This window comes from Pseudorca crassidens, chromosome 15, assembly GCF_039906515.1.
Source record: "Pseudorca crassidens isolate mPseCra1 chromosome 15, mPseCra1.hap1, whole genome shotgun sequence".
Lineage (NCBI taxonomy): Eukaryota > Metazoa > Chordata > Mammalia > Artiodactyla > Delphinidae > Pseudorca > Pseudorca crassidens.
Genome location: NC_090310.1, coordinates 4,585,325 through 4,610,226, shown reverse-complemented (window position 1 = coordinate 4,610,226; position 24,902 = coordinate 4,585,325). Strand labels below are relative to the sequence as shown.

Below are 24,902 nucleotides of genomic sequence, written 5' to 3'. Positions count from 1 at the left end.
GAAGCCGGGGCCTCCCTCGAGGCCCACCTGGGCGGGCGGGGCGGGGCCAGGACGGCGGCCGAAGCGCACAAAGATGGCTGGCGGCCCGCCCCGCTCCCGGCTCCCGGAGTCCGGAGCCGAGCGTTCCCGAGCGTTCCCGAAGCCTAGAGAAACCCCGGGAGTCGCGCGGGCGGGAGCGGCCCCGCCCCGGAGCCTGGGAGCGGAGGCGCCGGGGCGGGGGAGGGGAGGCCGGATGTGAGTGGAGCGGCCATTTCCTGTTTCTCTGCAGTTTTCCCCAGCTTTGGGTGGTGGCTGCTGCTGGGCTCCGGCTTCCCATCGGCGGAGGGCAAGGCGGCGTGGACAGCGGCCCCGGCACCCCGCGCCCCGCCGCCCGCAGCCGCGCGCCCGCCCGCCCGCCGCGCCCCGAGCTCTCCGCTCTTCGCCTCAGTGCCCGGCCGCCGCCGCCGCGGCCCAGAGAGCGGCCCAGATGCAGGCCATCAAGTGTGTGGTGGTGGGAGACGGGTGAGTGCGCGGGCCGCCCCGGGGGTCGAGGGCCGGGGCTAGGGGCCTGGCGGGCGGGCGGGCGCCGCGGGCTGGCCTGGGGCCTGGCCGGGCCTCTCCCGGGCGGGGGGCGCGGGGCGGGGGGCGTGGGCCGCCACCCTCCCCGGGACCGGACGGCGCGGGCCTGGTTCCGGCTTTTTTATTTTTTTATTTTTTGGTGTGTGTGTGGTGGTGGGGGGAGGGAGGGGATCGGCGATCGGCGGCCGGAGGGAAAGTGAACTCCACCCTCCCGCTTTCTCTCCGGCCCGCTGACCGCCCGGCAGAACTCGACCCGGGCCGCCACCCTCCCTCGTTTGCCTGTAGTTTGGGTGGGTTTAGGGAGTTGCCTTTCTTAAAAAAGGACCCCCTCTTGATTTTCCCATTAACCTCGAGTTTCATTGAGACCTTCGTGGGTCCCGGCGGTCCCAGCTCGGTCGTAGGGGAGGAATATGTGCACGGGCTGGTTGGGGGTGGATCCTAAACTGATTCGCCAGGGGGTGCCTTCCGCTTGTACTTAAGCCACTTTTCTGATTTTTTAAGGGACTCTCTGTTTGCTATTAAGGTGGGGAAACTTTTAGGATTTCTAGCTGCGAGGAGCTGGGTGTGCTTAAGACGGTTCCTTTCTCGGAATGTGGTGTGGTCATACATTTAAAAAAAAAAAAGGAAAGAAAGAAAAGAAAATAAGAAGAAAAAGCTGGCCTTCGCCTCATGCGTTAGGTTTGGGATGTAGCAGAACAGCCTCCCTGAGCCGGGCCGCCCTGTGACTCAAAACAGTTCTTTTCACTACTGTCTGTGGTGGTTCCCGGCCCTAAAGGAAGACTTGTCTTAGGCAGTTTTTTCCTCCCCTGGAAACAAGAATCTCAGTGTAATCCGAGCAAAATCGTGCGTCTCAGCATGGTTCGAGTACATGAGCATTAACAAGGAAGCTCCAAGAATTACTACCAGTTGCAGCAAAGTCAGAATGCAACTGGTACCTATTTGGAGTCTTGTAAAGTCGAACGAAGAGTTCTGGCATCCCTGTACCCTAAACTTGTTATAAGGGCTGGTTTGCTTTTATGCCTCGATGAATTTATGAGTTCTCGGTTTCTTTAGATCATTGTAAATTAGACATTTGACTTGTTTCTATAACTAATTCAGATCCATGAAGGACAATGAGACAACTGATTGTTTTAAAAAGATGCCCTCTGTATGATTTGTCAGGCTCACAAATGTGAAAGATTATTGACACTTCATAGTTCTGTCTATATTATTAAAAATTGTAAGTTTCTATTTAGGAATATGTATAGTAGTTTTGTGTTTTTTAACCCTTTAAAAGAAAGCTTTAATTTGGGGGAAATGTTCAGTTAATTGGTTTAACAGTGAAATCACTAAATTCATTTAAATGAAGTTTTGATCCTTTTGCTACTGAATTAACTGAGCATATGTCACTGTCTTAGGAACATTTTAAATTATCTGAATTTCCTTTAAAAAATAAGAATGCGGAATCAGTAATACATACTAGTTTTTTTAAAGTCATATTGCTGATAATCCATTACCTAATCCTAGAATGTAATATTCTTATTTGAAAAATTTAAAAACATATGCACAGAAGACATATTCAGTTTACTTAATTATACTTAGAGACTGTGGACCTCTACTGTTTGCTTGGCTTGTTTATCTAGTTAAATACTTGTTGAATGCCTACTGTGGAATCTGGATCCTTCCTTCATATCCCCACCTCACCACTTACGGGGAAACCCTGAGCATATCACTCATCCCCCAAGAGAGGTGCCTCAAGGGGAAATTGTGAGATTAAACAAGATGCGGGCTATTAAGTGCCTCACAGGTGCCTGGCCCCTACTGAGTGCTTACTGAGTGCCAGCTGCCAGTATTTTTATTATTATTGCTGTTTCTGTTACTCTGAGGCATTGCTAGGCTCTGTGGAAGGAGTGTTAGGCATAAAACACGGTGACCTAGAGTTTTCTGTCAGTTTTTTAGTACTGTATTTGACATTGATGTTGACATTAGAAGTGAAATGTACCTTTACAAAAAAAATTGAGCTGTATTACTTTAAATCAGGGCTAACATGTAGCAGACATGGCTTAAGTGAAAAATCTAGATATATACTTTTTCCATCAAAAGTATTTTCCTGCTTTTATCTGAATAAACTATATTCCTGATGGGAATGTTTTATTAAAAAATTGTTACAGCTATAAGTGCGGGTCTAAATTTTGTGGCGTGAAAGTTGCTTAATGTTATGGAATTTCAGGCAGTTAGGGGCAGTTTAAGCAGGGAAGGCAAACTGGTTGAGGTTCCACAAATTGGAGGCTTCCTTATTTTAAAAATATTCTGGTTAAAGGCTCTGTCGGAACTGTATTATAATTAGCACCAATTAGCCTATATTCTTCTTTTTTTAGAACTTAGCTTCTGCCTCTGACATTGTTTTTTTTTTTTTAATTAATTAATTTTTGGCTGCACTGGATCTTCATTGCCATGCACGGGCTTTCTCTAGTTGCAGTGCACGGGGGCTACTCTTCGTTGCGGTGCGCGGGCTTCTCATTGCGGTGGCTTCTCTTGTTGCGGAGCACGGGCTCTAGGCGCACGGCCTTCGGTAGTTGCAGCACGTGGGCTCAGTAGTTGTGGCACACGGGCTTAGCTGCTCCGAGGCATGCGGGATCTTCCTGGACCAGGGATGGAACCCATGTTCCCTGCATTGGCAGGTGGATTCTTAACCACTGCGCCACCAGGGAAGTCCCCAAGCCTATATTCTTCTAATGGATTATTTTCTATACACCAATTCAGTTGGCATTGAGTATCAAATGTGAGGTAAATTTTGATACTTTTTAATTGTGTTAATCCTTCTGTTGATCCTGATTCTGTTAGTCCTTCCTGAACATGGGGTTTGTCACTTTAATTTGGGGAACTTCTGCCCCACGATTTTCTCTCAGCTTTACTTAGGTAAGACAGCATCTCACATTTATGATCAGCCACATTTTAAATTTTTGGCTGCACTGTGTGGCACGTGGAACTTCCCCAACCAGGGATCGAACCCGTGCCCTCTGGGTGGAAGCGCAGAGTCCTAACCACTGGACTGCCAGGGAGGTCCTGAACAGCCACTTTTAATTGTGTGTTGTTTCGGCTTTGCTTGACTGGGAGGCTGGGGGTGAGTGACTTGAGCCCCCGTTCCCCATTTCACTCCAGGTGGCGTTAGTGGTCTCTCCAGCCCAGTGTCTGATTTAGACATTGCTGTCCAGGAATTTTTTTAGTTGAGCATGATAAATGCCTTCCATGATGTCATCTTGATAGGAATGTACACCAGTTCCTGCCTACTTCCATTGAACAAGCAGTAATGGTGTGATCCATGAGTTTAAGTTTCTGCATTGCCTTCCAAATTTATGTTTAGTGTTTGAATCTGATCTTGGTTGGTAAAATTCTGTGTAATGTGTTTTTTGCTGTTGTTTTAATTTCAGGTGATAATTCCAGCTAAAAGTTTGGGGTTGGGTTCAGTGAAGGAATATCAGGAGTCCATTTTTAGAAACCTTAAAGCCACCCTTTTATAATCTGTCTTTTGCATTAGTCAGTTAATGTCTTTGTACTTCCTACTTTTTCACCTTTGCATCATCAGGTAGCTCTAACTTAGAATTGTAGTCTTCCTAGAAAGGAGATGTTTTACCAGGGATCCTGCTACCAGGGCAGTTACCACATGTCACCAGATGGGATTTTTTCTTCCACCATCTTAATGTGAAAAATGTCAAACATGGGAAAGTTGGAAGAATTGTGCAGTGAACACTCATATGCCCACCACTTAGATTCTGTAATCAAGAGTTTGCTCTATTTGCTTTATCACATGGTAACGTGTTCCCATTTGGGGGCAGTAGTTTAAGAGGATTTGATAACAGAAGCTGATTTTGGAAGGAGAATGGGGGTGACACACAGTTAGATATAAATTCTTGGTTTTGAACTCTGCATCTTTAGCTGACCCATATAATCAGCTACCCCAGGGTTAGGCTTGGTGGTTCTAGAATGACAGTCTGGAGTAACGGCTGCTTCAGATTTGAACTCTATCGTAGGTGGCATCTTCAGCCTTGAGTGTTCTAGTAACCTAAGTGTTGAGAATCTGAACTTTTTGAAGCCTCCAATGGTGATAATGACTGGCTTTCTCTAAGTTGGTTGGAATGTCCCCTGTTGGTGGCAGAACATCAGAATTTCAGTTAGGGTTTTGTGTTTTTGTAGCACTAAATTGCTCTATTAATCCATACATTTTCTGAACTTAACTCTCTGCGTAGTTATACATTTACTGAAGGGCTGGTGTCTTCAGTAAACGTATAACTGAAGTCCCCAAAACCCATTTCTTGGCATAAATTGAGGACTTTCATTCAGGGTCTTTCATTAATGCAATAAGTATAAATGTATATTTGATACTTATAATTAACATTCCACTACATTCTATTAATTTGTTCTTAAGATCCTAGGTACTTTTAGGGGTTAGGGGAGGGGGAATTAGAAGGGAGTCAGAAGGAACAAAATTCCAGTTATAAATAAGTACTAGGTATGTAATGTACAACATGATAAAGGTAATTAACACTGCTGTATGTTATAGATGAAAGTTGTTAAGAGAATAAATCCTAAGAGTTCTCATCACAAGGAGAAAAATTTTTTTCTATTTCTTTGATGTTGTACCTTTAAGAGCTGATAGATGTTCACTAAACCTATTGTGGTAATCATTTCATGATGTATATAAGTTGAATCATTGTTAAACGCCTTAAACTTATATAGTGCTGTATGTAAAATATACCGCAATAAAACTGGGGAAAAAAAGATCTAGGTACTTTTAGACAGCAATACAGGCTCCTTAGTTTGGTTTACAATAGTCATTGGAGAAATCTGGTTTTTCTGTCCTACTAAGATCAATTTATCTTTTTTATTTTTTTTAAGGCAATGCAGAATCTTCTTCTTTTTGAGTTGCCTGGATCCCTTACTTTTTTCTTTTCTTTCTTTCTTTCTTTTTTTTTTGTCTGCTCTGGGTGGTGTGTGGCATCTCATTAGTTCCCCCATCAGGGCTCGAACCCATGCTCCCTGCAGTGGAAGCACAGAGTCTTAACCACTGGACCGCCAGGGAAGTCCATCCCTTACTTTTTTAAAAAAATAAATTTATTTATTTTATTTTTGGCTGCATTGGGTCTTCGTTGCTGTGCGCGTGGTCTTTTCTCTGGTTGCAGCGAGCGGGGGCTACTCTTCGTTGCCTTGCGAGGGCTTCTCATTGCAGTGGCTTCTCGTTGCAGAGCAAGGTCTCTAGGTGCATGGGCTTCAGTAGTTGTGGCACGTGGGCTCAGTAGTTGTGGCTCACAGGCTTTGTTGCTCTGCGGCATGTGGGATCTTCCTGCACCGGGGCTCGAACCCGTGTCCCCTGCGTTGGCAGGCACATTCTTAACCACTGCACCACCAGGGAAGCCCCATCCCTTACTTTTTTAATGTGAGGAAATTGCCAGTGTTTACAGATTTATCGATTTTTATGTGCTTTTAAGTTTTGGCTTATAGGTTTCAGGAAGTAACACTGAAGTTTACCAAAAATTTTTTAAGGAAAAGTTTTCCTTGAGGTTCTCCTAATGGAAAAATAAAGGACATAGTAGGAACATAATTTACTGGCTTTGGTCTTGATTATTTCTACAGGATAGAGCAGAAGCATAGGTTAAAAAAATGTGCTCAATTGCCGTTAGATTAAAATGTTGTGTGATGACTCACTGTCACTTAAAACTTAAATAAATATTTTCTATCTACACTGTCAACTTTGTAACCCGTAAAAAAACTAGTAACAGTTGCGATTATTTATCACAAATAAGATACTTCTTAAATTAAAAAAAAATGTGTTTATGTGAATGTTCTTCTAGTAGACTCATTCACTTTCTAGAGTTACAGCATCTTTCAAAGATTAAAAAGAGACCGAACCGAATAGTTAAATATATAAAATTGGAAATTCCAAAGCAAATAGTAACTTCCAGAAATTATGCAGCAGCATCAGTCAAGGCTGACCAAATAACTGCTTCTATTCTTTCTGTGGGGAAAAGCTGTGACTTTGTCTAGAGCCGATGTTGACTTTGGCCTCTAGCATTTATTTGTGGAGTGTGTTTAAAAGCGGTGAATAAATACACTAATGGGAGGTAAATAACCTTTTCTTTTTATCTGTTTTTTAAAATTAAGTAAACATTTAAATCAAAGGTTGGACATGTACTTATTTAAAAAAAGTCAGAATTTTATACTTTACTAATTTTCTTATAGAATACAGCTTTTTAGCAAATGATGATTGGTAATAAAATTTCATTTATTATCAGGTGATGCCAGTACCTTGAATTCCTTTACAGTTAAACCTTTCAAAAGACGAAGGTTCAGCTGAAGGTGGAGTTTCAGGAAAAGAAATTTTGGAGCATTTAAAACACAGTTGGTGGTATTTATAGTGATGGCTTTGTTCCTCATGCATAGAGGAGAGACTTAGGACAGGGTCTCTGAAGTGAAACTGTGATATTTTAACATAACAGTTAAAACTTTTAGAGCTTCTTATCTTTGACATTAAGAGGCAATAACTATTAACATTTTTACACAGCAACATTTGTAATTTTGAAAAGAGATTCACTTATCCTGGCCTTAGAGTCCACTCTCTTCCTCAGCTACCACATCCAGCCCCTGGCCAAGCCACGCTTGTTTTGCCCCACATCTCGGTAGCTCTTGAAGTGGCCCACTTCTCTGCACCCTGAAACCCCCTCCACGGTCCAGCCCACCAGGGCTGGTTCCTGGAACACAGTGGCAGCTGCTTCCTTGTTTTCAGCCTCCAGTTTCAACTTCTTTGGTCCTCTTTCCACACTGTCATAAGAGGCTGCTTCTGAAAATGCAAATCTAATGGTTTCTCGGCAACAAAAATCTTCTGTTACTTCCCAAGTAGCGTCAAGTTCCAGGCCCTTAACGAGAAGAGAGGACAACTTCTTCAGATTTCCCTCTGCCACTTGCCCATTCTTTCTCCGTCCTTCAGTTTTACTGGGCTTCTTGTAGTCTGGGTCTCGCCACGTGCTGTTGCGTTTGCCTAGAATGTTCCTCCTTGCTGTGTCCCCACTCATCAGTCTCAATGACATTGCTGCCACCTCTGCCCCCAAGACTAGGTTAGATCCCTTTGCTGTCCATCTCCAGAGCATCTTTAGTAACACTTATCACACCTATAATTTTGTGTAATGACTGCATTTTTCATTTTTTAGTTTAGTAACTGCATAAGTTCCATGAGATCTTGTGCGTTGCAGTGTCTTTAGCACCTAGTGTACTTCTGGCATAGCACCCAGTTTGTTGGTATAGATTGAAATTGCATTAATGCTCACAATAGTTTGGTGATGGAGTTGGTAGTTTTGTATCCATCTTACAATTGAGAAAACTGAGGCATAAGGAAGTTGAAACTTAAACAATTCCAGCCAGTAAGTGGTAGAGTTGGCTATGGGTCGCACATCTGGGACAGTGACTTCAGATATCTCAGACTCCTACTCATTCAGGTTTTTTTTTTTTTTTTTTTTTTTAAACATTCTAAGCTTTTAACAAAATGTATGGCCAATGAGTCATTTCTGTTTAGAAAGCCTTTAGGAGTTGGACGCTAGCTCCTGATGATGTCACGTTTGACTATGAGGTCTTTGGGGTGAGGGAGTTCCAGCTTTTGTTAAGCCTTGATAATGTTACGAGTGCAACAAGCATTGGCAAGACTGCCTGGGCCTGTATGTAATCTGCTCTTGTTGAGAGGTTTTTGCTAAGAGTGCAAGGAAAATAGAAAATCACTTAACTTCTTTATTGTGAGTCCTAATTTATAGTAGTAGTTGAGATTGAACAACAAAATCTTACGACTCAGAGCTCCAGTGTATCTCGTGACCTTGGTGAGCCAACAGAGGACAGCAGGGAGATGGGCCCGTGTAAGGAGCATTTATTTGGTGAGCCCTTGGGAGGCCAGGGACTCTGAGAAGCCCCTGAAGCCACCCTGTGAATGTTGTAAAATTTAGAGAATGTGTGTTGGCTACTGGTGCAGTGATCGTCTTAATTTTTAGGTGATACCCCCCTGAAAAATTTTCCAAGTGGTTGGGAGACTTTCATCACCGCCCTGGCACCCTGTATCTGCTTCCAGTTGTGCGGGAGGCCCTCCTGTCTCGGGAGTATTTCTACACTCTTCTCTGTTACTTCTCTTTGCAGCTGTTTGGGAAGTTTACTCCAGCGTCCCTGAGCCATTAATTAATATGTCTGGAATGTAATGTGTTAGCTGCTCTAAAAGTTTATGGTGGGGCTTCCCTGGTGGCTTAGTGGTTGCGAGTCCGCCTGCCGATGCAGGGGACACGGGTTCGTGCCCCAGTCTGGGAAGATCCCACATGCCGCAGAGCGGCTGGGCCCGTGAGCCATGGCCGCTGAGCCTGCGCATCCGGAGCCTGTGCTCTGCAACGGGAGAGGCCACAACAGTGAGAGGCCCGCGTACCAGGAAAAAAAAAAAAAGTTTATGGTGGATGTGAGGATGTGGCAAGGTGGCACGTGAATGCAGATGAATTAAAGTGAGAGCAGTTGTGTGTGGTGGTTGGTAACTAAGCACTCTCTTTAGAGAACAGCTGTCACTGATGGCCAGAGGGAAGGCTTTAGGAAGGTGGTGGGATTTGAGCTGCCACTCGGAGGCAGCAAAATATATTACTTAGCAACAAAATGGAAGCTGGAGAGGAAAGCTATGTTTGCATATTAGTATTCATCAAAATAATTTGAGGATAGATTTGCAGATTCTTGGATGAAAGCCTTCTAGAGATCTTCACAGAAGAGACTTTCAGTTTAAAAATACTTTTCCCGGGGACATCCCTTGTGGTGCAGTGGTTAAGAATCTGCCTGCCAATGCAGGGGACATGGGTTCGATCCCTGATCTAGGAAGATCCCACATGCTGCGGAGCAGCTAAGCCCGTGTGCCACAACTACTGAAGTCCACGCGCCTGGAGCCCGTGCTCCGCCACAAGAGAAGTCACCAAAATGCCCATGCACTGCAACGAAGAGTAGCCCCCGCTCGCCGCAACTAGAGAAAGCCCGTGCGCAGCAACGAAGACCCAACACAGCCATCCATCAGTCAATTTAAAATACTGTTCCTGTTCAACCTTGTGCTTATTAACAAGTATTTCCTGACTACTAGTGCTAATACCTAAAGCAAAAGCAGAGTGTGAAGCCTCTGGACTCTGCCTTTCTGAGTAGTTCTAGTTTGTTTACTTTAAATTTCAGGATAAAACTATGTGTAGTGTTAAATAAAAGGTTATAGAAACTCTTTAGGGCTAAGTACTTGATGTATATACTTCTTGATTTTTCTATAAGTTATTTTCACCGAATAATGAAATCTAAGACTGCATTCATGTTGACTAAGCAACTTACACCATTTTTTTTCTCTCTTTAGAGCTGTAGGTAAAACTTGCCTCCTGATCAGTTATACAACCAATGCCTTTCCTGGAGAGTATATCCCCACTGTGTAAGTATCCTGAGTTAAACTGGAAATTAACTTGTCTGTCATATGTTGCTTTGGATTCTATTGACCTTTGTTCTGCTCTTTCTTAATCCTTATGCAAACAGATGTGATTAATTTTCCTTTCAGTCACTGAGGTCTCATTATAAGGTATTTGGACTTTTAAAAAATACTTAATGCAGGGGCTTCCCTGGTGGCGCAGTGGTTGAGAATCTGCCTGCTAATGCAGGGGACACGGGTTCGAGCCCTGATCCGGGAAGATCCCACATGCCGTGGAGCAACTAGGCCCGTGAGCCACAACTACTAAGCCTGCGCATCTGGAGCCTGTGCTCTGCAACAAGAGAGGCCGCGATAGTGAGAGGCCTGCGCACCGAGATGCAGAGTGGCCCCCGCTTGCCACAACTAGAGAAAGCCCTCGCACAGAAACGAAGACCCAACACAGCCAAAAATAAATTTAAAAAAAAAAGTAACAAATGGTCAAGTACAATTGGTGTCTTTAAAAAAAAAAAAATAATCTAACGTAAAGTTTCTGCACAGTGATGAAGCACACAGCTTTCCTAATTGGTTTTTAGATATTCGGGAAGTGAAAGTTAAACCAACTGTGAAGTACAGAGACTGGATAATATAAGAGTTTCGGATAAGTTTGGCTTTCTGGGCTCTTTGTGTGAAGGGTCAAGGAACTGGAACAAAATACTCCATTATGTTTTAATTGGCCTTTTCTGGCGAGTAATTCAACGGTTACATGTCACTGTTGAGTTATTGGGCTTTGGAATTGAAATCAGGGTGTGTGTGCGTGGTGGGGTGTAGAGTGGGGGGACGGATGGGAGGACGGAATCAGCTACTGAGCTGCTTATTCCCTGTTGGCAGCAGAACTGGGCGGGGGTGGAAAGGTGCTTTTCTGATGGTGGGGTTACCAGGGAGCCTCGTAACGCACCGCCCTGCTGCTGGGAGCTCTGTCCTCATGGCTGTGGTGCTGGTGGAGAGGAAACGCCTCACTTCCCACTGTGCTCACCCCCTCAGTCACAACAGGCACATCTCGGTGTCCTGTGTGTGTTTTAACGTAAGTGGGATCACACTGTCCTGAATTTATGGTGGGGACTTTCTTAATCTCCACATGTAGCTAGAGCTAAATCGTTAACAGCTGTTACTGACTAAAGTGCTGTAGCGGACTTAACCACTGGTCACTTGGCATTGCAAACAGGGCTGGCTAAATATCATTGCACGTGTCTTTGTGCACATGTGATAGATAATTAGAGGAACTGTGGCAAAGCAAAGGAACGGACACTTTATGCTTTGATAGATGCTACACAGTTGCTGTCCCACAGGCTGTCACTTTGAGCAGCTGTGACTGAAACACCCCCTTCATACATACTGTGGTTAACATGAGTTAAAAAAAGTGACCTCATCATTTGCATTTCTGGTCACCGGTGAGGTTAAAATCGTTTGAATGTTTACTGTCCATATATAATATTCTGTGAATTGCCTTTTGAAATCCCTTGCTTGTTTTTCCACTGAAAATTCTTCTTACTGTTGGAACTGTGTGTATGAGAAATATTTATCCCTCTGTCTCTCATTTGTCTTTGAACTTTGTTATGGTGTCTTCTGCTTTTTTATGTAAACATGCCATCCTACCTTTTCCCTGAGTTTAATGTCTTATTAAAAATGTTCTGTAGGATTTTTGTAGCTGAAGTTTTTATTTTTCATTCATTTAGAGTTTATTTTTTGGTATGGTATGAGGCAGGAACCTGATTCTTCTTCACAGGTTGAAAAGAAAAAAAGTCCCAGTACCGTTTATTGAATAATCTATCATCTTCCCACTGAAGCGGAAATACAGCATATGAGACCTTTTCTTTATGAAAGCTGGTTTGGTCATTAACTTTTATAAATCACAATGGAACTTACTCAGACCATGACTTTGCTGTCACAGTGTAGTAAGATCCTAAGTTTTAGTCTTAAGTATGCAAAAATTAATTCTGGAATTCTATTTTAAAGGCTGATGTGTTGTATTCTGCTTGGCACTTGCCCTGGTTTACCTTGTGAAGCCAGATTTTAATGAGCTACTTCATGGTACTCGCCGTAATTTTTTAATGTCAACCTTATTTTCCCCCTGTCAGCCTGTAGACCTTCTAGGCTTCCTCTTATAGATAAACTAATTTGTGTGTAGCAGCCTCAGATTAATTTAAATACCTGTGTGAACTCACTTTGAAAGCGTTACACCATAGCTTCTCAGATCCAGTTTGCTTTGCGTTACCCTGCACTTTGGTCACAAGGTGGATGACCAAGGCTCATCTTGGGGGGGTGGTGTTGTTCTGGAAACACTGCCAGCGCAGCCATCCTGGTGTGCCCCCTAACTGAGAATGACTCACACGTGTACATGGAAAAATCAACACGTGGGGTTTGAAAGAGGGATTAATTTTATACTTTATTTCTTCCTGGGGAGAAAAACTTTAATGCTCTCTTCATTAAAGGCAAGCAGGTTTTTATTGCTGACAGCGACTTGTTTTGGTTAAATTTAGTAGCTTGTTCCTGTTTCTCGGGTGTTTTTCTCAAGTGCTGCCTTTGTTTCCCTTACACTCCAGTTCCCGTTTTCCCTCTGCTTCTCAGCCCTTGGGAGCCTCGCCTCGCACCTGCAGGCTGGGCTGGGCACCTGCTGGCCTGGCCGCCTCTGGGCCTGCCTCGGCCTCCCCAGCTTTCTGCCCCCGCGACCCCAGCCTGGGCACCACTCAGCTCCCAGGTCTGTGCCTTGTGCTCCACGGCTAGAGACTAACCATTTTCACTCTGTTCCACAGCTTCGACAACTATTCTGCCAATGTTATGGTGGATGGAAAACCGGTGAATCTGGGCTTGTGGGATACAGCTGGACAAGAAGATTATGACCGATTACGTCCCCTATCCTATCCGCAAACGGTAAGGAGCATGACTGATTTTTAGTTTGTCCTTTACAATTCCTGATTATTTAATTAATTCATATCACCTCTGGATTTGCTTATATTGCCATCTTTTGGGTATATCGAGTAATAACAGATAACGTTAAATTAGTTCAATAGTGAATATCCGCCTGGATGCAAACCACGGTTTTGCTTGTTTTTATTTTTTGAGCATTACCAGTTATTAACTACGGCGCTGTGCGTTTTACATTCTTCCGTGTAGTTTTAGGACAGCCGTCTGAAATAGGTATTGATTGTTTTGTTTTGGCTAAATAGTTTTAAGAGCAGTTAGTTTCTAGATGAGTTTGCTTTGTGACAGTTTTGTACCACAGAATCAAATTAAGCAGTGAAGGTTAAGGTTTCTTTAGATCAAGTTAGTAACTAATCTAACAGGTTTAATGCTGTTTTTCTATAAAATACATGTTCATTTTTTGCAGCTTTAGTACCTAAATCTTCTCAATGTAGATTGAGGTTTTAGCTTTATAAAAATGTGTCCACCGTGTCCAGTCAGAAAATTGTTAGATTGGGTTTGCTTGCCTACCAGCTGCCAGCTCGTCTCTACCAGAGCTAATTATATGGAGCCGTAGCTGGTGGACACATGGTCAGAAGCCACTTTTCTCTCAATAAGCAGTTGTCTTACTTGTATCATTTGCTTCTCGTTACATGTCTGTTCTTTGTTTTAAAAGTGCTTTTTAAAACAGCTTTGGAGGGTTAGTGACTAACTGGCCAGGGCAGTTTGCACAGAGGCAGTTGAGCGAATTCCTCGGGTTCAAATTCCGCCCTCCCCTTCCTCGCCCTGTGACTGGGCAGGTTTCTTCACCTCTAGGCCTGCCCCGTTCCTCGCAGGGCTGGATGAGTATAGATGTAGCGCGTAGAGCACGTAGAACAGCCCCAGGCGTGTCGCTGCTGTTGGGACGACTCCTTGTGTTTGTGTAGCTGTGCTGGTAGATGTGGGGAGGCCCTCGGTTCCGAGCTGCATCCAGAGGAGAGGAAGATGCAGGACTCGCTCTCAGCGAGCCGGGCAGCCAGAGGGGTTGGGGTCAGGGAAACATCCCGGAGAAGACAGGCCTCCGCCCTTGCACTGATTTAATTATCACTTTGTTCTGGGGGGGAGTGTGAGTGAAAAGAAGTAATTAGTTCTAGTCTACCCAAATCTTGTTTTTTTTGCTTTTGAAATATGGCTTTTTCCAAGCAAAACTTATTGTCTTTTCCAGTTGCTTTCTGCTAGAGGAATTGCCAGGTTTCTTTCTTTCTTTCTTTCTTTTTTTGGTCCATGGCATGTGGGATCTTAGTTCCCGACCAGGGGTTGAACTTGCACCCCCTGCATTGCAAGTGTGGAGTCTTAACCACTGGCCTGCCAGGGAAGTCCAGGCACAGTTTCTTTGAGCTGTAGATTTTTGCTGATTGTCCTTTAGCTGAATTCTGGGAAGAGTGCTAAACAAAGACCAAAACCATAAAATGGGAGGCTTGAATTGGCTGGCTTCTCAGTTAATCTCCAGGTAAAAGTTAACTGTGATTATGTATTAAAAATCAGCCCATAGGGCTTCCCTGGTGGCGCAGTGGCTGAGAGTCCGCCTGCCAATGCAGGGGACACGGGTTCGTGCCCTGGTCCGGGAGGATCCCACATGCCGCGGAGCGGCTGCGCCCGTGAACCATGGCCTCTGAGCCTGCGCGTCCGGAGCCTGTGCTCCACACCGGGAGGGGCCACAACAGTGAGAGGCCCGCGTACCACACACACACACACAAAATCAGCCCATAGTCACCAAATGGTTTGAATTCTTCAGTATTTTTCAGTAGAATAGTTTAGGAAACTGTTCCATCCCCAGTGGGTGCTTGCTGAGTCCAGGTTTCAAAGGCATCTGCGTTGAGTGGTAGAGTAGGAGTCCCCAGTCAACTGGATACATCTGGGAGGGCGGCGTGTCACCACTGAGAAATGAGAACCATCTGCTGTGACTCGGGGGGTCCAGGGCAGGGTGCGGCTTCTTCCTTTGAGGCGGTCACTCGCAGTAAGTGCAAGGTGACTTGGCAAGATCCCCACTTTGCATGCTGAAGAACGCCTAGATAAGTGACACATTGAATCAGGCTGTAGTGTGTGAGGCCTGAAATCCAAGTGGGTGTTGTCCTTTCGGGGCCAGGACTTGAACTTTTCACATCCCATCTGGGGAAGGCAGTGGACCTGCACCGCAGTGTGTAACCCACCCCTTGCCAGCTTAGGAGCAAAGAGGGGCGGGCACCCCACTAGCAGTTAAAGCTGGGCCTGCCTGGGCTCCTTTGGAGACGAGAGGGTTCTCTTGGCTACTGAGGGCCGCCCCGAGCGCTGAGACGCTGGGGCCTGGAGGGTCTCCTTCCTTGGGCCATGCTGTCCTGCCAGGAGGAGCAGACCCTGGAAGTGGCAGGCTGGCACCTGGATTTCTTCTTGGCAAAGAGAAACCTCTGAACTTTGTATTAAATGAAGCCCGGTCTCTGGTTTGCAGGCTGTTTCTGTGGCTCATCCATGACACTGCCCTGACCCATGCCTGAAGGGCCAGCTGGATGATTTCATACAAAGGTCTCCCCACTCTCTAGGTCTTCGTGACCTACAAAGAGACGTGCATTTCCTGTGGTCATTTAATCCTGGCATCCTCTGTGTGGCTGAGTTAAAACTGTTTAAACCATTAGCTTCCACTTGGTTCTCCAAAAGGTGGTGGGCACGGGGTCATCATTCGGAGCGGTGAGGTCCAGCCCCCTCATTCTCCTGGGAGAGGCTGGTCCATTTGCGGACGGCTCTGCCGGCAGGCGGGCGGACGGGCAGGAGCGCCGAGGGCTGCTGTCATTTTGGGGCCTGTGAGGGAGATGGGGCTGCGGCACAGGAGTCAAGGTCGGTGGAGGCCCAGGGGCGTCTGGTGTGGGGAGGACAGGCCGCCACGGAGGGAGAGTAGCCTTCAGACCAAAGGGGAGATGGGCCTGAGACCCAAGACAGCAGCTCAGGAGGAATGACGCCGCTCCAGGACACGAGAGTGACCCTGTGAGGAGGGCTGAGGACAGAAGGACAGCGCGGCAGGTCGGAGAGCAGAGGTGGGAGGGACTGGACGCCTGAAGGTTAGTCGGCAGAAGCACTAGAGGCGTTTTCTTCAAGCCGAGTTTGGGCTGGGGGCAGAAGGAAGAGGAAGGAACAGGCAGACGGTGTCACGTTAATGTGGGACGGAAAGCATGTTCTTCTCCATCAGAAAGATGTTCTGAAAGATGCAAAAGGGTAGAACAGATGTGGTTAAAGGGTATTTTGAAGCTGAGTTTTTGTGGCCAATCCCCATGAGTCCCTGTATCACAATGAAGCTTTGGCATCACTTCAAGGTCTCCGGAGGACCAGGCTTCAAAAATAGCCCATAGATCAAATCAGGATAGTTAGAGAGACTTTAACATTCGCTTTAAATTGTAAATCGGAGAAGCTTGAGTGAGATGAAATTAAAATAGTTGTCTCGCCTGTCTTTCTCTCGATTCTAGAATTCCAGGTTCTCTGTTGCTGAAGAGCAGGCCTTCAGTTCTTACTGGAACAGAGGAGTGAATTGAAAGCACAGTGGTACATGCTGGAAGTGCGGTCCCTTCTGGGCGGCCCCTCCATGCACACGGGGGGCGGGAGCAGCGCTGTCCTTTCAGTAGAGCGGGTCCCTGCATTTGAGCCGCACTCCTGTGAAGTCACAGCCCTCACACCCGGCCGCCTTGCTGGATGGCGTCTCGGCCGAGAGGCCTGCCGTGCAGACGGCCACGCCTCCTGTTGGCTCCAGCTGGGCTCCTGTCTGAGAACTTGGCCGGAGAGCTTTAAGAGGTGTGTCGTTGCTGATGGACGCCCTCGCTGAGGGTGGGACACCCCTCTGGCATGTCCTTGCTGAGCAGAAGCCATGGGCTTCATGCTGGGGAGGGAACCTCCCTGTGCCACCACAGGTTGAAGCGCGCCTCGGTCTCCACCGTCTCTGACCTTCACAGAGTGATGGAGCGATTCAGCAGCGCCTGGCGTTATAGACCCGCTAGATCATCATCTGCTTTTAGATCCCTTGGGAGGGTTGAGACAAAATTCAGATGAAGAATAGGTAACTGGTTATATTGATTTTTCTTCTCGCTTTTTACTAAACTCAAACAAAGTTCTCATGCATTACTAGGTTGGAGAAACGTATGGTAAGGATATACCCTCCAGGGGCAAAGACAAGCCGATTGCCGTATGTAAAACTTTCAATCGACTTCAGTTTCAAGCTTTATCTGTTCTCTCGTTTCACTTAGTTTTCCTAGGATTTCCTATTGAGCCTCACGTTCCTTGAGTGTTTTATATTTAACGCACTCAAGGTTGGGGTTTTGCCTGATAGTTTACCTACTGGCTTGAATCAGAGCAGTGTGTGAACTGCTTTCCTCCCCCTCCCAGGGGACAGGAGGGACTGTCGTGCAAGGGCCCCTGTCCAGGCTGGTTGGGGAAGGAGTGCGGAGGCTCTACCTTGCAGCTCACGTGGCCCGAGTGCTTGGCGGGAGCGGGACTAACCACACTGCGGGTCCTCCTTCCTCCCGCTTTGGTGTCCGGTGCAGGGCCTGTCGGGCGAGGCTGCGCGTCGCTGGTGAGCTAACCCACCCCTGCTTTGAGATGTTGTGATCAGCCCAGGTGCCGAGATGCTGTGGTGATTCTTGGACGAGCTTGTGCATGTGCTAGCATTTTCAGTGTCGTTTACGAAAAGCTGTTGTGTGGGATGTTTCTTCCCTTTCAGGTACAAGATAGCAGCTGGATGATCGCAAGGAACTTGGGAATTGTGTGCATTTCACAGAGTAGCCTAATTGCCTTTTTCCAGGAAAGTGTTTCATAAATCTAGCATTTTAGAAACTCGTAGGCATTTTTTAACATGGGTAAATATTTAAATTTCACTTTTTCTTTTTTGGCCACGCCTCGTGGCACGCGGGATCTTCGTTCCCTGGACCAGGGATCCGACCTTTCCCCCCCTGCAGTGGAAGCGCAGAGTCGTAACCACTGGACTGCCAGGGAAGTCCCAAATTTCACTTTTTACACAACACGGTGCAAGCTTTCCAGAGGCCCTCCTTGGGTCTGAGCAGCTCTGACAGCTGGCAAGACGCCCCTTACATACCAGATCATCCTCCCTCCCAGAGGGACATGCCTGTTTAGCGAATTCTTGAGACCCGGCTTTATGCCTGGGACTCTGACGGCAGTTCTTTAAGAAGCAGTTTAATTGGAACCCAGTGACCATCTAAAAATGCTTGTACTTAAGATTCTGATGGGAGCGTAATGAAAAGCATACCATTTGAGGATAACAGTTTTTAATTTGAATCTGCTTTTGACGGACTGAAACCAAGTTTTATAGAAATACTGCCATAGTACCTGCCACTCGTTCTTGTCCCCGTGTAGTAACAGAGCATCAAGTTAGTTCCCAGTGGGAGCTTGGGAAGGATGGAAAAGAGGCCTCCCAGGGGTCTGAATTTGATGTCTCTCTGTAGCCTCGAGTAACTTACAGCATATTTCGTACTCCACTCCCCTTCTCACTGGTAACTGGTGCTTCACATGCTGGTTCTGGTCTGGGAGCGTCTGACTACACTGCAGGCGTGTCGGGGAGAAGGCGTATGCCCTGGCCCCATGCTTCCCTCCCAGCAGCACTCAGGAAGCAAAGTGCATTCCTCACTGTAAGACCATTTTCTAAACACCTCCCTGTTTTCTTTTTATAGGATGTATTCTTGATTTGCTTTTCTCTTGTGAGTCCTGCATCATTTGAAAATGTTCGTGCAAAGGTAAGTGGGATTTTTTAGGAAAATATTTTGTTACATAATGTCACTCTCAGGAAGAAACATTAAAAAATAAAATACCATTTACTGATAGAAACTTCCAGTTATTTAAGTTGATTTTAGTAATTCTACTACTTAGGTAATTTTTTACATAAGTCATCAGTTTTTTAGGTACATGACTTGAGTATGCAGAGTTCTAAAGTCTCAAGGTCTGATTCAGAAGTGCCGTGTTCCTGGTTAAAATAATGAAGCACTTCGGAGTCGGTCTAATAAAAATAATGACCATACTTTCTACTCTGGCATCTTTCATGAACGTAGTGAAAATGACGGGTGAGAGGCCCTTCAGTTGGGATCGGGGACGTGTCTGGTGGGGGTAATGGCGGCAGAGCTGAGACCTGGGTCCAGATAGCTTTATTCTCATCCTTGAATACGTAAGGGATTTTGAGATGACCTAAGAACCTGGCCGGTTTTACCAAAAACAAAGTAGTTGGGTGGGGGGGTTGTCCTTCCTCTCTCCTCTCTCACGGACAAGTATAGCTGTCAGTAGGGGCGTGAGTCCTGGGCTCCAGGCTGGCTAGGCACACACCGCAGCCAGTCGGTGGTTCTGGAGGGTGTGAACTAGGCAAGGGGACGCGGTGACCAAGTGGGTGGTTGATGCAGTTGGGCACCTGTGTGGATACAGTTCAGGCGAGGGCGGTTCCGAAGGAGAGGCTGACTGCCTCCTCTGCTGGTGCCTAGTGGTACCCTGAAGTGCGACACCACTGTCCCAACACTCCTATCATCCTGGTGGGGACGAAACTTGATCTGAGGGATGATAAAGACACGATTGAGAAACTGAAGGAGAAGAAGCTGACACCCATCACCTACCCGCAGGGCTTGGCCATGGCCAAGGAGATCGGTATGGAACCCCCCATTGTCATGTCTGCTTTGCCCACGTTTTTATTTTCGTGATGGAGGCTGCAGTCCCGCCTGGGGGAGTGGACTCGGGGTCTGGCTTGCCTTTCGGGACCCCGCAGAGCAGGGCCCTCGGTGCCGTGTCAGGGTGGGGGGCGCCCCCGTTCTGATCTGAGGGTGAGGCTGTGTTTCCCACAGGTGCCGTCAAATACCTGGAGTGCTCGGCGCTCACGCAGCGAGGTCTTAAGACGGTGTTTGATGAAGCTATCCGGGCGGTTCTCTGCCCGCCCCCCGTCAAGAAGAGGAAGAGAAAATGCCTGCTGTTGTGAATGTCCGGGCCCCTCCCGCCTGTCCCCGTCCCCCAGGACCCTTTGTACGCTTTGCTCAAACGGTGGAGCCTTCGCACTCAATGCCAAGTTTTTGTTACAGATTAGTTTTTCCATAAAACCGTTTTGAACCAATCAGTAATTTCTAGGTTTTGTTTGTTTAAGGTGTAAGAGTTCAAACTTTCACATCCTATTAAAGTTTAGCCCTAAGATGACAAGCTTCCTTAAAGCCTTATTTCTCAAAGCCCCTATTCTTGCTCAGATTAAGAGTTGCCAAAATACCTTGTGAACTAAGTTGCATTGTTGGGCTAAGAACACTAAGCACTAAACTGTTCAAAGACCTTTGTCTGGAAGAGACTAGCTTCTGAGGCAGGAGATGCAGACGCTCGCTAATGAGTTTCAGACGCGAAGAGCGGTACAGCCTCCTTCCTGAAACGTTGCCATTTAATGCATCCTGATTTACCAGCCCATGTTCACTACCTAACACTGTACTGTACATCATAATGAACGAGTGTAACAGCTCAGCTCTTTGGATCAATCGTTTTGATTTCGTAGTGAGATTTTTAAAACAAATTAGTGGATTAGCTTTGGTGAGATTTTGAACAGAGCTTTTACTGCCGTGTTCCCTCCGATGAAGCATTCTGCTCTGGCCGCGGGTGCACTGGGTGGAGTGTGTGGAACACTTGTGATCCGAGGATGAAGACAGTATTTTAACAAAATATGGAGATTAATTTACACTACATTGTATACGTAATAAACTATTAAAAGTGTCACGGGTAAACGTTTTAAAAGGTTAATTTCTGTCAAATGCAGTAGATGATGAAGAAAGGCCGGTATTATCAGTAAGTGTTTTCTTAAGCTTTTCCTTAAACGTGCCCATCCCTCCTGAAATTGGGCATTTAATCCATCTTTGACCTCATCATTCTCATAGTTGGTAACTTAGTAAGTGCTTTTCTTATAGAACCCCTTCTTAATGAGCAATATGCCTCCTTGTATTATAAAATCGTTCTGAATATGCATTAGAAAATTTTTTTTGTAGATTAGTAAAAGTGCATTCCTGTTTTCATGTTACCTTATCCAAAGCTAGTAAGTGCTTTCCTTGGTTTTCTAGTAACTAGGTGTAAAAATCCTATGTTGCAGCTTTACAGTTTTTAAAATACCTAGATATTCTTAAACTGTAAACCCTGCCAGATCACCGACACTGCACCTGGACTAATAACACTGACCGCCTCTTGCCTCACAGCGTGCACACGCTTCCTGTCCTTGCCCTAACGATGTTCCTTGGGGTCTGTGAGGTTCTGTCAACCCCGTGCTCGTGCTAACGAAGTTCTGTACAACTTACCCACTGGCAAGAATACGAGCTTGGACCTTTCAACCACTAGAACAAAATTTTTTAAATTGACAGTTGCAGAATTGTGGAGTGTTTTTACATTGATCTTTTGCTAATGCGATTAGCAGTATGTTTTGCATGTATGACTTAATAAATCCTTGAATCATGATTGGTAATACTGGAGTTCTTGAGAGCTTGGGGAACCACCTGCTGGGGTATGTGTTTGTTTGCCTCCCTGTAAAACCCTGGGTCGTTGGATGTTCATTTCCAATGCATGTTTTCGTGGTGGGGGGACAGGGAGCAGTCTCTCTACGGGGAGAAGACGGAGGAGCCAGCAAACAAAGAGGGGGCGTTGAGTGACGTTCGGTTTGAGACCTGGCGAATGTTGGTGAGACTCATGTGATGTCCACGCGGGGACGTGTGTCAGCATGTCGGACCAGAGCTCTGGGCTGAAGATGCACATGTTGGAACCCGAACTGGCAGCCTGGTAAGGTGGAGACTGACGATATGACTTTAAGATCCTTTCTGGAGCCTAAACTTATACTATCAACAGTTCATGTTAGAAGCAGTTTTTTAAATCCTCTTTTTTATTGCTTGGAAGAGTTTTTTTTTTTTTTTAACCAAAGATAAACAATGCAGTTTTAAGACCAAATCTAAAGATTTGCTACAAAAACAGCAGTCTTCCCCCTTCGCACCCTCCCCAGAGGCACCCATTTGAGTTCTCTTAGGTAATTCTTCGTACTTGTCTTCACATGTCTAAAGCATGTGCTTGCTTTTTTCTCTTTTACTTACCAGATGACTGGTTTATCATAAAAGGATGTAACTCGGGAACAGCCAGACGGAAGAGATGTAGAGGGCAAGGTATGGAGGAAGGGCTGGGCGCTTCCCTGGGTGCACGGCTCTCCCCACATCTCCATGTGTTCCCCAACCCGGAAGCTGTCCAAACCAGGTCCCTTCGAATTTTCTGGAGGCTTCAGTTCAGTCACTGGCCATTGGTGACCGATTGAGCTGTCAGCCCCTCCCCTCCCCGGGGCTCAGGCTGAGCTGGGTGCTCCGCTGGAGTTTCAGTTCCAGCCACCACTGACGACGTCCCCTCCCCGGTGGGGATGCAGTAGCTCTTAACCAGCCGTGACCCCAGCCTCAACACACCTCTCCCACCCCTTCAGTACAGTCGTTTGGGTTGGCGCTGATATTCAGTGTCTGCATTACCACTGCCACGTAAACGCTCAGGGCTGAGCCATGTAGTAACAGAACCTGCCTTTCCTGCACAACTTTGGTTTCTTCTGGAGTACTAGTTTATTTGCTTTGTTTTCTGTGTATTTGATTAACTTAACTGACTTTTCCATCTGTTGTCCGAATCTCTCAGGACATTCGGATGTAGCACGTGTTTCACCAGTTTTCATTTCCCTAAAGGCACAGAGCCCTCTGACCACCACTTCTCTTACGTGTTGATCTTTTATTTTCTACATCTTAACTCCTTGTTTTCTAATTTACTTTCTCACCTTGATGGACAGATTCTCCAAGAGTTTCCTGAGAAGTATGTGGGTCACCTATGTTTTTGAGTACTTGTATCTTTGAAAATAACTTCATTCGAACCTGATACTTTTTGGCTGGGTCTGAAATTCCAGGCTGGAAATAACTTCTCTTCGGCTTCTTGAAGGCAGATCTCCCCGTCGTCTTGGCTGTTTGCACTGCAGGGGGCGGTACGTTTATCTGCACGTCTCACGGGGTCTGCCCTGCGTCTTCGTGTCCTGGGTGGATCTTTGTCTCCCGTACCCTGTGCTTGGTGGGCTTGTTCGTCTGGAAGCTTGTCTCCCATTATTCAGGTATCCCTTTCCCAGCTGCTTTTGATTTCATTTTTTATACTTTTCATGTCCAGGAGTTCTTTTTTCCCTAAATACTATTTTTCAGCCTTGTGGATCAGTTTTGTGGTTGCAGCACTCTTTCTGTTCCTAAGCTGTATGTAGCTTCTCCCGTGTCTGTTTCTTTTGGTCCTTTGTTCCCCAAGTGTCTGGCAGTCCCTGGCTCGTGCTTGAACACTGAAAACTAAAAAGCAGACCGGACACTGAGCACGTAGGTGGGTCACGCCAGGGCGGTGTGGTGCAAGGTGCTGGGATCGCTTTGCTTCCTGCCGCTAGGAACGTACAGGAATTATGTTTAGAAACGAAACTTGTAGCAGTTGGATGTTACCGCAGCATTTCAGTCAGAGACCTTTGTGGTTTTCAAAAACTAAGGTGGTATGGCTGTGACAGCTACTAGGCCCTGAGGGGGCGGGTATCCCTAGAGGTCTGATTTCCTTGGAGCACCTTCTTAAAGGTTATGGGGGCCAAGTGGGAGGAGTTGTTCTACTGCGCTGGTGTCCAGCGCCCCCTCTACCCTGAAGCAAGCGAGGAGCCAGATTTCTTCCAGCCGTCACTCCGGCTGGTCCCCCGCTGTCTGCTTCATGCCCGGGTCCGAGGTACGTGGGGCATCTGGTTTGTAGACCGGATTTATTCTTGTCTTTCCTTCCCCACTTCACCCAGGAGTCCGCTTACCTCTGGCCATCTCATTGTTCCTGTCTCTTCTTCCCCCCGTCCTTGTGGGTCTATGCTTTCTAAAGGAATCCCATTACTCTCATCTTACAGGGTTTGGATCGGGGGTGGAGTGCAGTCAGACGCCTGGGCAACCTTCAGTCTTTAGCCAGAGCTCCAGGAAAACCTAAGACTCCATTTTGTTGTTTACAGTGGACAGAAAAAAGATGTTTAAAACAGGACTGTTGTAAAACTACCCAGTAAAATAGACCTTCCCAGAAACACCCACTGGAAGAGTTCATGGCTGTGCAGGCACTCATGATACGTAAGTGCTTTTTTTTTTTTAACTCACTCTGAATCCACTGGCCGACCTCTGCGAATACCCCACGAGAACTGGGCCATCACCCTGAGGCTGGTGAAGCAAGCAGCGTGAGCAGGGCACAGGGCACCCGGAGGCCAGGAGCTGCAGTCTCTGCTCGCCTCCCCGACCTGCTTTCGTCCGATTCCCAGTCGGAGCTCAGGGCTGACCCTCGCTTAGTGCCACCCATGACAGACCCCAGCCTGCACCCTCGCAACTGATACTGAGTTTGTGCAGGCGGGAAAGTCCAGTTTGCAGAATACACTGCACACCTGTGTGCCAACTCGTAAGGCAGGACCCTGTCACTGAAAAGGTGGCCTGAGGGGCGGGCGCCTACAGATCGTTAGGGCCTTAAACCTGGCTGTGGGACTCCCGGGAATCAGCAGGCCTACAGAAAAGGGCGTGACACCCACTCAGTCTCGGGGGGGCCGTCACCTCAGTGCTCTCCTGGCTCCTGATAGTGTGAATATTGTAGTCAGAAGTATTTCTCAAATTACTCAGTCATTTAGGAGACCACTGAAATCCGATCATTGGCATCGTGGGAATCACTCAGATGTCCACGGCCCAAGCAGCTCCCAGTTGCCCTGGTTACGCGACCTCCACACTGGAGCCTCCCTGGGTCGGACAGGAAACACAAGCGGCCCTGTCGGACACCACGCTGTCCAGGGCTCTCATCAGGATGTCGGGCATGTGGTCTGTTAGCATCTTTGGGCCGATGAGTATTTTGCTGAATTCCGATTCGTGTGACCATTTCACACTATACCGAGCAGCAGGATAGCAGGAAAACCTGAAAGAGGAAAAGCCGAGCATCTCTTCAAGTC

At 46.6% G+C, this 24,902-nt stretch overlaps 2 protein-coding genes across 4 annotated transcripts in view; one reads left to right on the top strand and one right to left on the bottom strand.

Annotated features, from left to right (window-relative positions):
* The first annotated feature begins 227 nt into the window (after positions 1-227).
* RAC1 (Rac family small GTPase 1) lies at positions 228-21,382 on the top strand. Its single transcript, XM_067705464.1, has 6 exons — positions 228-501; positions 9,926-9,997; positions 12,781-12,898; positions 18,607-18,669; positions 19,402-19,561; positions 19,756-21,382. The coding sequence occupies exons 1-6, from the start codon at positions 467-469 to the stop codon at positions 19,884-19,886; spliced, it is 579 nt and encodes a 192-aa protein (XP_067561565.1). The 5' UTR covers positions 228-466; the 3' UTR covers positions 19,887-21,382.
* The window catches only part of DAGLB (diacylglycerol lipase beta), a 31,373-nt gene continuing 27,414 nt past the window's right edge, over positions 20,944-24,902 (bottom strand). For 2 of the 3 annotated variants that reach the window (XM_067705462.1, XM_067705461.1), the window contains one exon: positions 20,944-24,868. In XM_067705462.1, the coding sequence (XP_067561563.1) occupies positions 24,670-24,868 (199 nt within the window). In that variant the 3' untranslated portion in view covers positions 20,944-24,669. The remainder of the gene's footprint in view (positions 24,869-24,902) is intronic. The other variant, XR_010934753.1, reaches the window with a different exon arrangement.